This window comes from Danio rerio, chromosome 20, assembly GCF_049306965.1.
Source record: "Danio rerio strain Tuebingen ecotype United States chromosome 20, GRCz12tu, whole genome shotgun sequence".
Lineage (NCBI taxonomy): Eukaryota > Metazoa > Chordata > Actinopteri > Cypriniformes > Danionidae > Danio > Danio rerio.
This window is the reverse complement of record NC_133195.1, coordinates 38,330,605-38,344,144: the sequence shown is the minus strand read 5'-3', so window position 1 is coordinate 38,344,144 and position 13,540 is coordinate 38,330,605. Positions and strand designations below refer to the sequence as shown.

The 13,540-nt window shown below is 34.1% G+C and overlaps 1 protein-coding gene and 1 long non-coding RNA gene across 5 annotated transcripts in view; one reads left to right on the top strand and one right to left on the bottom strand.

Annotated features, from left to right (window-relative positions):
• The first annotated feature begins 500 nt into the window (after nucleotides 1–500).
• Nucleotides 501–13,540, top strand: part of kif26bb (kinesin family member 26Bb) — a 32,413-nt gene continuing 19,373 nt past the window's right edge. For both annotated transcript variants that reach the window (XM_073933526.1, XM_002665745.7), the window contains exons 1-5: nucleotides 501–943; nucleotides 1,084–1,416; nucleotides 3,813–4,184; nucleotides 12,251–12,408; nucleotides 12,492–12,663. In XM_073933526.1, the coding sequence (XP_073789627.1) occupies nucleotides 893–943; nucleotides 1,084–1,416; nucleotides 3,813–4,184; nucleotides 12,251–12,408; nucleotides 12,492–12,663 (1,086 nt within the window). In that variant the 5' untranslated portion in view covers nucleotides 501–892. The remainder of the gene's footprint in view (nucleotides 944–1,083; nucleotides 1,417–3,812; nucleotides 4,185–12,250; nucleotides 12,409–12,491; nucleotides 12,664–13,540) is intronic.
• The window catches only part of LOC137488670 (uncharacterized), a 28,584-nt gene continuing 21,503 nt past the window's right edge, over nucleotides 6,460–13,540 (bottom strand). Inside the window, exons 6-9 of one of the 3 annotated variants that reach the window (XR_012395958.1) lie at nucleotides 11,622–11,776; nucleotides 6,891–7,001; nucleotides 6,738–6,799; nucleotides 6,460–6,581 (exon numbers count right to left, since the gene is read on the bottom strand). This is a non-coding gene — a long non-coding RNA (uncharacterized lncRNA). The remainder of the gene's footprint in view (nucleotides 6,582–6,737; nucleotides 6,800–6,890; nucleotides 7,002–11,621; nucleotides 11,777–13,540) is intronic. The other 2 variants (XR_012395955.1, XR_012395957.1) reach the window with 2 other exon arrangements.

Here is a 13,540-nt window from a genome sequence, read left to right as displayed (position 1 = left end):
TTCCTCAAACGATTTGAGTTGACTTAACTTATTGAGTTTTACAGTACTCAGTTGGTTTGAGTTGACTTAACTCATCGGGTTTTACAGTACTCAGTTCTCTTCATTTATTGGGCTTTACTGTGCTCAAATAGCTTCTTTTACTCAAATGGATTAAGTTCTGGTTACTTATTACTCAGTACAAGTTTTTTTTTACTTAAATGGTTTGTTGCAATCGGTTTCCTTAAATGGTTTGAGTTACCTTAACTTATTGGGTCTTACAGTGTATACAACAACAACAACAAAAAAGTTAAATGTCACATTAAATTAAATTTTAAATTTCTTTTCTCGTTCACTAAAATGCATTAATCTCCAAACTTTGCATTCAATGCCTTGTGTGAACCACACGCAGCCTGTTGCAGATGTAAATGTTAACCGATGGGTGGCGCTATCTCATGATTAATCTCACTAAACCGTAACCACAACAGCGTGATCTCTATTCCTTAGAGCAATGACAAGTGGGTGGTACTGTAACGGAGAACAAAAAAGATGAAGACATAATGCAACAACAACCGAAGGACTAATATAAAAAGCTTTTTTTAACAATACGAGCTATGCATGCAGAGTTTTCTAAAAGAAACTTAACGAGTTTAAAAACAACACTAATCAAACGAACACCTCGCAAGGGGTTTTAATTCAAGGACTTTTAACATCTGCGTAAACGGAGATCTAATTTCACTTCTACTCAAGAAATCACCAAGTCCTCAAAGAACAAAAAGGGCAATCACTTCATGTGAGGAGAACATCTCATCATTTTAAACCAGGTGAAGTCGGATTGTTTTGTCGTGAAACAACGAATGGAAACTTGTAAAGGTCGAACTCAGATGAATATATTAAGCATCTGTTTGTTCAGAATATGAGGAATCAAACGGGATACTGTGAAACAACAGGCGGTCAGCGTTTCACGGTAAGTGTGACTGGTCTTTTCTACATCATTTATCTTGCATCATGACTAAATATGATTCATAATGACTTGTGTATATACGCCAGAATAAAATTACCCCCTAAAAGAATATAACTCGTTAACATTTATATCTAATTTCACAGATGGCCAATGTTAAAACGGCTCCGGTGCTGAGGGGTCCCGCCGCGCAGAAGGAGCGTCCCGCACCCGAAGGCGCAGGATCTTCAGCCTATGATTCCCATGCAGCACCATGGACAGGGTTTGCAGGCTCGCTGCCGACACCCCTCACAAACTCTCTCCTTCGATCAAAATGGCCCAAAGACACTTTAAACGGTTACCAGCCTGAATACAGCTCCACTGGGACGAAAAGAGAGTTTTTGGACACCGGGCATTTATGCAAAAAGTGCATCTCTCATTTCAACGTCTTCAGAGGGGAAGCGTTAAAACAAGTAATCGACGGAAACCTTTCTACTAAAGTAAGTATATTTGTTCAAATAGAAAGAAATCGCATGCATTTGAGAGCAATGCACTTTATAGGGTGGTGTTGAGTCAGTGAGCTGCATTTCCACCCCATCAGCACAGATTCTGTCTCATATTTCAATTACATATGAGGCGCATGCTTTTTTCCCCTTTCCTTTCCCTTGAAACGAGTTTAAATCGATTAGCCTTTGCAGTTGGTTTGTGATTCATGTGACACTTGGCTAGCCCTGATTACAGAATATGGAGCGTAATGGGCGGAATATGAAAACTCAGTTTCTACTGAGGAGAACAATAAAGTAAATGACACCATAATGCGATCAGCTGAGGCACAAATGCATTTGCTGCTGGTGGCATTTGTCTCAGTGTTTGGTGAATGTGGGGAGAAATAGGGTACTAGATCACTTTTTTAAGCCTTTTTTGAGAAATTATGGAATTTATGGTAAATCTAGGTTTTAAAATGTAAAAAAATTGGGTAATTTTAAGTTTCAATTTGTTAACAATTTTCTATTTGTTAACATATCCTGCTTTAGTTAAATTAAATAATGATATATTTGTTACGACTAGTTTACGATATGTTAATTTCAGTGTTTACTAATGGTAAAAAAAAAATATATATATATATAAATTATATATATATATATATATATATATATATATATATATATATATATATATATATATATATATATATATACATATATGTAAAAACAATAAATAATAAATTAATAAATACAATGTAAATCATGGAAAATAAGTCTAAATAATAAAATATTTGAATTACTCAACATGCAAGATAAAGTATCATTAGATTAGCTTAAAGATAAATGGCAGACAGATTTAGATGAATCAATCTCAGATGAAAATTGGCACAAAATAATACACGGAATTTTTCCATCATCCAATTTAAAATTGTTTATCAATTTGCACTGGTGAAAAGTCAGACTCTCTAAGATTAAAGCTTACATTGATCTCATATGCGATCGGGCAGGCTCCTGCTACTCTGCTGCGCATGTTCTGGACATGTCCAAAGCTTTACATGTACTGGATTAGTATTTTTGAGACCTTCTCCGAGGCATTTAGGGTGGTAGTAGAGCCATCCTCATTTTTTGTGGTGTTCAGGGTGGCCCCTGAGAACACTCCTCTTAACATAAGACAAAATTAAAATGTTAGCCTAATTTAGTTTTCTTCTGGCTAGAAGACGATGATATTGTTAAAATGGAAAGACTCCACCAACACATAATCAATGGATAAGAGAAGTGATGTCTCATCTTAAGAAAATAATGCTATCAAAGGGTCTGTTGAGAAATTTTATAAGGTCTGGCAACCTTTTTTAGCTCTTGTGATGGAACTGGACGCACACAACATGACAATATGAGAAAAATGGAACTAATGTCATATTTTATTTTTATGACATGTTTTCATCTTTTATTTTCTCTATGGGCATTTGATTGTATAGACCTCATTAAGGATTGTAACAAAAACAATAGTCCCAATGTATTTCCTGTTTTACATTTTTAATTTCTATAGCCTTTAAGAATCCAAAAAGAGCCACATATAGATAAATAATATTATGATAGCTCTTTTGATATTATAAGTTATGATTAAATTGCCTCTTGTTACAGTTCTGAAATAGTTTGACAACAAGCAGGAAATGTTCATGGGCCAGTGACATGAGCATATTGAAATATTTTATATTGTTCCTATGTCTGGTGGTCTGGGAAAGGGGTGTTTTGTTTTTGTTTGCTCTGTATAACATGAAAAAAACTCTTTATGTCTAAACATAGTCTCTTACTTATTTTGGCATGTAAAAATAAAAGCTTTTAAAAGGTAAAAAATATATATTATAAATTATTTTATTAAGATAAAAACAAATTCTTAAGTATCAAACAAATGAATGTAAATAGTTTAATAAAAAACCTGTTTGTTATTATTTATTAATTGAATTTGATAAAATATTAAATTAAAAGTAAAAAAATACATAAAATGTAAATTTTTAATAATTACTATAATAAAGTAAAATATATTTTAAAAAGTACATATTTGACAAATAATATTTTTGAAAAATGTATAATTTGAGAGTAGTATATATGTGAATATTTTTAATATCCCTGAACTGTCATGAACTAACAATAACATAAAATAATAAAATCATTATTTTAGTTAATCAAATATGAACTAATATCAAACCTAAAGTGCTACCAATTACTGACATATTTTAAAATTTTATGAAATATTTTTACATTTATAAATACCTGACACAATTCAAATAAGCTTTAAGTTCCATATTACCAATTATTAATTAATTAAACAAATACATATCCATTTAGTAGTTGTTGTTTTTTCTCCAAGCAAGTCAACCCTCATCAACAACATCTTTCCATGCTACCCCCAGGATCCCAAAGTCTCCATTCATCTTTATGAGAGCATGAAAGCCCCTGCTAGTGTGGAGTCCTGGGGCAGTGTGGAGGGCCGATGCAGCGTCTGCTCCGTTCACTATAGCCAGCTAAAGCAGGAGGCCATCCGCACCATCCTTACCCAGGACCGAGCCATATGGACTCCCCCATCTACTGCCAACATCCCATCCACAACCCCAGACCCAGGCTCACAAACGCTCCCCAGAACCTGGAGCCACCGATCTGTCGTCTCAGACCCCCATCAGAGGCCCAGTGAAGCAGCTCCTCATTGCTGGATTAAGGGCCGTCAGCATTTTGAGGCCCTGTGGCCCCTGTCCTCATGCAAAGGAATTCATCCAGAATCCCAGAAGGTAAGTCTTGGATTTTGTGTATTTATTTGATAACATGGTTACACTTTATGATAAGGTTTTGTTTGTAATATTAGTTTTTGCATTTAGTGGCATACAAGTAACAATAAACAACTAATTTATTAGGCTTTGTTTAGGTTATTTTAGAGAAATCTTCACGTTGAATTAGCTAATGTGAAAAATACAAAGCAATCTCAAGCTATTTGTAATTTAATAATAATAGTAGTCAGACAGGCAATGGTCAAAAGAGGAGCAAAACAGAAGAATAAAGGTAATCCAAAATACGTGGTACGAATACAGGCAAAAGTGGCGGCAGAGAATCAAAAGAGTTCAAACCAGTTAAACAATGCAAGGATCGAAACACGGCAAGACAACACGGCGTAAAACAAGACTCAGCAATGTGTGTGTGTCATCATCAGTGATTGTGTGTGTGTCATCATCAGTGATTAAGAACTGATGTGTGTGAACAGGTAATATGGGATTTGTAGTTCTTTTGTAGTTTTCCAGCGATCTGTATGGACTAGATTGTTGGTGATTGTGACAATGACACCAGGTAAAAAAACACACACAGATTTGTCATTATTTTTTGCATTTAAAACAGCAGAGAAAATATATATTTTTAAATGTTTCAGTGTTTTTTGTTGTTGTTGAACACTTTATTAAATCTCTAATTAATCAGGGATAAATTCAAAACTATAATCTCAAGTATTTTAAATGAATTCTGAATATTTTTATCATTAATGAACCCTGAAAAAATATAGCATGGTTTTCAACATTTATAATTATACAAAATGTTTTTTGAGCATAAAATCAACTTTTTTTTAGATTGATTTGTATCACTGACATATGTATGTATATTTGTATAAAATGGACTATTAGCTATATTTACATTGACTGTTTTGACTGTATTCTAATTATGGATATTTTGTTATGTCTTTATGTCTTTTTTTGACTTTGAAATAGATAAAACAAATTCTAAAATGCATAATTTTAGTAGGGGAGCAATGCTTTGCAGATGCTCAAATGACACAAGCAGTTTTTAAAGACATAACAATTAAAAAAAAGTAAATTTTGTGCCAATAGACACCTTTAGCTGTTGTATCTGATTTTTGTAAACTTACATGTTATATCATAAAATCTGCATCAAAAGTTATATTAAGAACTTTCCCCATATGTCATATACTTATGTGATTGTTTCATACACATATAAGTGTGACGTCATGCGAAGTGGCTATCAAAATGTATGGGGAGATTCCATAAATGGTAATAACAAATGTTTACAAAGTTATATGTAATATCAAAAATCATGATAGCAAAATGTATTCATCGCCTACACTATACCAAAACCAAATTAAACAATTTTTTCTTCTCTTTCACCTATGTGTGATAAGTGTAAAATTACAGAGCACACCACAGCTCATGCATTTTGGTTTTGCCCCTCTTAAGTCAATTTTTGGAAAGCATTTTTGATTTATACTCCAAGGCCTATAACATTTTCCTCCACTACACAGCGCTTGACTGTGCCCAAGCTGGTTAATCTAAAATACTGGAAATCCCCTTTACCTTCTTCTTTTCAAATCTTTTTTTAATTGATATGGCATCCGTCATCCATTTGGCAAGGCTCCAATTTATAAGGTCCAATTCTAATGGAAAAATCTCTACTTCCTGGGAACCCTTTCTCGCATACTTAGACCTAAAACATCCCAATCCAAATCCAGAAACCCTAAAAAACTGACTGGCAAACTACCTTTTAGGACTTTTTGATGACTACACACTACATTTCTTTTTTTTAACTCTAACAGCTGAACCCACATGTATGGCAGTTCATATTATATTTACCTTCATAGAGTGTATATTCTGAGACTTTGTTTGTTCTGTTGTACTTAAAAAATATTAGTGATAAACATTTGAACACCATGGCTTTATAAAAAATTCACTTTAATGTGTGATATGACTGATATGCAGCATAAAACATAAATCACTTTATATATCTGACAATTCAGATTAAAAGTCAAATAAATTTATTTCGTCTGACAATATTTTGTGTTTTTTAATAAATCTGGCCTTTTAGTGCAATTGTTGAAGAATTTTTTACAATATTTTTTACAATTTTCTTACCGTCCCCAAACTTTTCAATATTAGTAAATGTATTCCTTTTCCAAACACTTGTGATAAAGAGAGAAACCATTTCTCCACTTCATATTTTATATCCAGTGCATCGTCCATGTGCATAATGTAAGAGTGTATGCATTAAATATACATAACTGCGTCTGCTCACCACATGTGTGTCATCTCACGATATACAGCCCAAGCTGACCTTGATAAAATACAGAGGAAGCAGATACAGGAATGCTGCTGGTAAATGGTGAAAGCCACATCCAATCCACACCACAGAGAAGCCTGTTAGAAAAAACAAGAAGCTTGATCGATATAGCTGTAATATTTAATGAGCAGTGAAATATTCATACAGTGCGCTCGTAAATACAGATGAAATGAGAATGCATTATGAAAGTGAGGCCGAGAGTGAATATTCCAGACTGCTCCATCAGCACTCACTATAGCAGATCTTTAGATGATGCAGAGCGAGGGCATGACGGCACTCGGGTCCATTAGTCCAGCTCCATTTCATTACACAAACATCCATGGTGGATTCACTCAGTGCTTAAAGGAAAAGTTCACACTAAAATTTATTTGCTGTAATTTACTCACCTTCAGGGCATCCACAATGTTGGTGACTCCTTTTTTTCTTCAGTCAGACATTGAAGAAGATTTTTACTTGTTTTAGTCCTTGGTGATTTATAAAATGGAAGTCATTGGCTACTTTAAGAGACAAAAAAAAAAACATTTAAAGGCAAAACATAATTGATACTCATGGATCCTCACACGCATACGAAGGGAAACAATTAGTGTATGCAAGTAACAGAACACTATTTCCAACATTATTACCTTGATTTAATTTAATTGTTTTGATCATGGGATTTTTATCTCTACATTTCAAGGGGAAAAAATAAACATCCAATTTATTTAGTTGAATTATTAAATAAAAAATAAAAGTGTAAAAAGAAAGAACAGAGAAAAACACAAAGTAACACAAAATAATAAAAAAATAATAAATAAATAATAATAACAATTATAAACAATACAAAACTACTTCTCAAAGCAGAGAAAATGTATTATACACTGTCAGAAAAAAAGGTACAATATTGTACCAAAGAAGGAACAGACCCTTGTCACTGCATGGGGCAGTACAATTTAATTATACCTTAACATAAAGACACAAATGTGTATCCAGTTTTGTATATTTAACCCTCTACTGCATGGTACAACCATACGGCAACATGATACTTATGTTAATTTCCCTGCCACTGTTTTTTTAGACCAACATTATTTTTTTTTTTTGGAAAGAGAAGACCTTAGTATAGCCAATGATGTGCTTTGGTTAAGTCACATGACGTGCTGTGTTTTTCTGTAGAGCGATTTCTGACAGACTGGCAATTATTGTGAGTAGTTGCTAAATGCAAATGTAAACATCAATAAAAACAAAAGATCAAATTATGTCAGATCCACAAAAAATCTAAAACATCACATTTAGTCAATTATGATGACATTCACAAATAAATTTTTTTTTATCAAATTCGTTTTTTGTAAATCGATCAAATGTTTGTGTTGCCAAATAGCAACACTGTCTAATAGTGTAACGTTGCGATATTGCAATGGGTTAGTTAGCTAGGAAGGTCAGCTGTGAACTTTTAAGTTGTAACAATAACAACATGAATGCTAATAATAAAATGTTTTTTTAGTCATGTGTTAATGACATTTGGATTATGGATAAAATCTAGTTTTAATCGCAATACTACTTTTGAATATGAATACAGCAAACAGTGTATTAGTGAGCACCACCATGTTCTATGGTAAGCGAAAGAAGAAAATGACAGAACTTGGCCTTCCTGTAGATGAAAGTAAGGAGGAGATGGGTTTTAGTGACTATGAGAATGATGCAGACTGGACATTTGATAGTGACAGTTCAGGTAAGTTAGCTCAGAGGCAGATAAGACAGGTGTAGTACAGTATATAGTATAATATATAAATATTGTTAACTAGTAGCTACAGTATTCTGATGCATCTGGATATACTAGACTTGTTATTATTTATTATAATATTTACTGGAGAAAATATTTATATTTACTGTATGTTGTATACATGATAATACATTATTATGTTTGTTTTTAATAATATTCAGCAAAAAATAATGGATTAAATGAAAGCTGTTGGAATATGAGTTGTTGGAAAGTATGTATAAGGTGTCATATATAATTCTGTGTTAAAGTGTATGATACTGCAACACCAATTAAATCATTTTAAACAACACAATGATTAATTATAAGAAAAGTTTTAAATGTGAAATTTCTAAGTTAGATCTATTGTTGGACGTTGCAACATATTATAAAGTATTATATATATATATATATATATATATATATATATATATATATATATATATATATATATATATATATATATATATATATATATATATATATATATATAAAATGCAAATTTTTGTTTCAGCACTTCAAGTTAAGCCATTTAAAAAAAAAAGGAAATCAGTCAAATATATATATATATATATATATATATATATATATATATATATATATATATATATATATATATAGATGTAGATACTGTAGATACTGTAGATAGATAGATAGATAGATAGATAGATAGATAGATAGATAGATAGATAGATAGATAGATAGATAGATAGATAGATAGATAGATAGATAGATAGATAGATAGATAGATAGTGACAGGGACGGATGGATAGATACAGACGGACAGGGATGGATGGACAGGGATAGATAGATAGATAGATAGATAGATAGATAGATAGATAGATAGATAGATAGATAGATAGATAGATAGAGATAGATAGATAGATAGATAGATAGATAGATAGATAGATAGATAGATAGATAGATAGATAGATAGATAGATAGATAGATAGATAGATAGATAGATAGATAGATACCCCAAAAATGTGTAAAGATGTCCAGAAAAAGCTCTTTATAAATGTAAGGAATTATTATTAATTATTATTTTTGTTCCTGACAGGTCCTTAAAGGTACATATTAATACTTAAAAAGTACAAATGTGAACCTCATGGTTAAACGTACAAATGTGTACACTTAAGGTACTGATGTTCACCTGTACAGTACCTTTATTTTTGAGTGTGTATGATTACATTTGAACCCCTGAAGTCACATGGAATATTTTTGGTTCCTTTTCTAAACGTTTCGGGACCATTGCTGTCTAGGAGGATGAAAGAGCTCTCAGGTTTCATCTAAAATATCTTAATTTGTATACCAAAGACGAATAAAGATCTCGGGATTAGAACAACATTCGGGTGAATAATTAATAACAGGCTTTTCATTTTTGGGTGAACTAAGCCCTTAATGCCTTGCTGGAGGAAAAAAAGGCAAATTTTGGCCTGAGAGAGAGAGAGAGAGTGAGAGAGAGAGAGAGAGAGAGAGAGAGAGAGAGAGAGAGAGTAAATTAACAGTGAATTTTTCATTAGTGGCTAAACTAAGTCTTTGTAGTAAAACTTAAATAATCATAAATAAAAGCAGAAGGGATACATTTCCCTGAAATAGTGAGCAGACCACTGATAGGCATGCTTTTTTAGAAAGCGAAAGCGTAACAGCGGAAATCAGATGTGCACATAATTAAATCTCCGATTCTTTCTGGAGGACAGACAAGTGAGAAAGAAAGGAAGAAGAGATGGAGAAAAGAATAACAGTGGAGCCAATATTGCTGGCTTTGCCCGAGGGTTGATCCCAGCGCTAATTGGCGTTACAGTCTGCCAATAGAGGGGGGCAAAGAAGGGGCTCCTATTTCGCATGGTTGGACTAAAGCATTGATGAGACATAACGGCAGACTCTCTGGATATGAGGATGACTGCAGGCAAGCCATGGTTTACTCGAGCAGAGGCAGAAAAAAGCAGTCTGAAGAGGTTAGGCTTTGGACTAAAGTATGACTTGCAGGCCCTTAGGCACTCACTGCCTGTTTGCTGAGACACTTATAAAGAGCTTCATGACTTCATCTGCACATCTGACTCAGCTTGTAGTGACATTCCCTAATAATAGTGTCTGACCGACTGCAGTGCATTACACATAGTCAGGTTCATGGTGTAGAGTTCACCCAGACGTCATGTTTACATCAGAAAGACATTCAGTTAGGACAGAAAACACTAATGAGTACTGCTAATGGAGTGATTCAGCCAAAAAAATGAAAAGAAAATGTACAAATATGTTATCCAAGTTGAAGATTTGCTTCTTATATGTAGTGAAAATTTCAATCGAAACAATAATTTTACTATAAATTAAATACTTGAATGAAAGTAAACGGTGAACTATTCCTTTAACTGATACTGTAATGTGAGCAAGTATGTACCTACTCACACTATGCTATCCGAATGGTGCCCAGGCCCGTTTCCCAGATCGTTTGAGAAGTGTGAGTACTCTGAATCGGACTCCGACACGGTTCACTTGGCCGGCCCTGGCCCGGTTGGAAGAGGTGTGCCTGAGCGGGGTTCACTTGAGCTTTAGGGCGGTACGCTTGTGTGTGAGTGCAAAACGCGCCAAACCCCTAAACTGGAAGCGAAGCGTGACTTTTAAGGGACTGTTTCACATGGATTAATTAATCATTCCTACTGTTCAGTGAACGCAAACTGTCGTATTTTATCTAAGACGCAAACCCCTCACTGCACGACAGCTGCACCTTCACCAAACTTCCAAATTCCTGCAGAACTAGGACTTTATGATTGTTTATGAGCGTCAAAAGTGGGCGATCTGTTCTGCTAAATATTTGACTGCGTGTCACTGCGTATCAAACAACTTAAATGATATGACTAGAGAAATCTCCACTGTGCTGAATGAGAGCGCTTACTGAACAGCGCAGCATCGATGACGTAAGTGTGCCCAGGCCCGAATGTAATGTGAGTTCGGGCCCGTCGGGGGAGATGGGAGGGGGTACAAGCGTGCTTTGGCCCAGTTCAAGGCAACTGTACATAGTGTGAGTACACCCTAAGCTTTTAAAATTAGTTCATGCTTTGTAAAAAATGCTGGGTTCCACACAATTGATTTGTATTGTGACAACATGAAGGAATTAAGTTAACTCGCTAATTTTTACAAAGTTGAGAGGATTAAGCATAAAAACATATGATTTTCCCAAACAACTCTAAAATTGTGTTGTTTCAGGTCATTTTAAATATGTTATTTTTGCAACACAGGCTCTTTCTGAAAGCGTAGCCCTATATATGTTTTTGGAGATTGCAAATTATGTAGGCAGAAGTATGTATGGCTGCATTTCATTTTTAAAATGAACAATACAGGGCGGTATGATGATGTTCCTTTTCGCGCTTACCAGCTGACCACCTACCTCCATATGGATGGCTTTCCCACTGTTACCAGCTCGTCCAGTTAGCTCACCATGTATGTCGGTGGACTTGAGACGCAGAGAGGAGATGACCATGACGTCAGGGTTTGAGTCTGGTGAAGAACGGTTCCAGAAACACGTAAGACTAAAACAAAATCCTAAAAATAAAATAAATGAGTAAATAACAGGATGAAAATGTGGTAAAATCTTATTTTTCTGGAATCCTTTTTACATTTGTTGGTTGGGTTTAGGGAAGTTGGGGTACGAGTAAATCTGTGCTTTTCAAAACACGATTGACTGGGTCAGTCGATCAGTCAGTCATTCAGTCAGTCAAACAGTCGATAGCAGCCTCTGGAGGATTTATGTGAGAACAGCAGGCACGAATGGCACTTGTGAGAGAAATTTGAGATCTCAATAAGCGTACATATCGGCCTCTGGTGGACAAAAACTGCAAAAAATGTACCTGCTGGGATGTATTTGGCGCTCTCCAGAAATGTATATAGGGGTATGTTTTCAGAATGAGCCTGGTTTGTATTTTTTTGTGGATAACCTGAATATGTATAAAGTTTCAGCATATTTAATTTTTTTGTAATTACTAATCCACAGTCTCAATGACGATAAACCTCTCTCAGTCTTCCCAGAGTCCCTCGCATTCAGGAAAGGTGTGTGAGAAGGAGAACATGACCTCTACAGCTCTGTGCAACTACAGCCCGTCACGGCCGTCCCGTTCATCCAGCATGTCTTCTCTGCTCCCCGCTGGAACCTCCGCCGCCTTGTCCTTCTTTGTCAAGTAAGCGCTTCTAAAAAAATCTAACTAAAAATCAACTAGAAGGATCATGGTTTAAGCTAAACTAAATTATTGAACGTTCTCAGGGCTGCACAAAAGTTGAATGGGATGGTCAGGAGAGGAAGGTCGTTCTCAGAAAGCGGCGCTTCTCCACATCTGACAAACTTTAGTGGTGTCCTGCAGAAATCTCCTCCTCCAGCACCGGCCAGCATCTTTCAAACCGCTGGGAAAGGCAAGGAAACTTCTGGGATGGGAAAGGTATGGCTGAACACTCTGAATTGTGGTTGTTATTTAATGTAAAGTAGTAATGAAACATCAAACAATGTATGGGTGATCAAACAACTATTAAGCACCGTGTTATGTGTGGCATTAGCTTTTTTTTTTTACTCATTTCAAAAATATGTTTGTTTCATTATTATATTTCACTTACTTTTTGTAGTTAAATTGGCCAGTATGATTTTGTTTAATGCTGTAAATATAATAATATATATTATTATATATAATATAATATAATATAATAAAATATAATATAATAAAATATAATATAATATAATATAATATAATATAATATAATATAATATAATATAATATAATATAATATATACAGAAATAAGACAGATATATATCTGTCTTTATATGTTTTACACCAGTATTTTTATTTTTTTCTTTCAGTTTCCTATTTATACTACACAATTATTGTGATTAACGTACATAATCATGATTAGACCAGATACCCACAATCAAATAATTCTCAAATGTATTTCTATATATGGTACTTACTCACTTTGCTCCTCAGTTATTAACAGAAATCATAAATTTAAGTTAGTTTCTGACCTTTTTTCAGTCACTTTTCATCCCTTTAATGCAGCTATACCTAATAAAATAATGAATTACTTATTGATTGATATCTGAATTCAAATCTTTGAAATGCTATACTTTTTTTTTACTTATTTCCTCAGTGTCAGCATACATCTTTTATGGTAAAGCAAAATTCCTCTTCAAATGAAGTGCTCTTCATATACAACCATTAATATTTTATTCTGTGTGTCCATATGTACAATAATGGGGTCACCAAGACAAAGCAAATACTATTTGGCTGGTCACGTAATGTCAACATGGTGGCCCCAATGAGCTT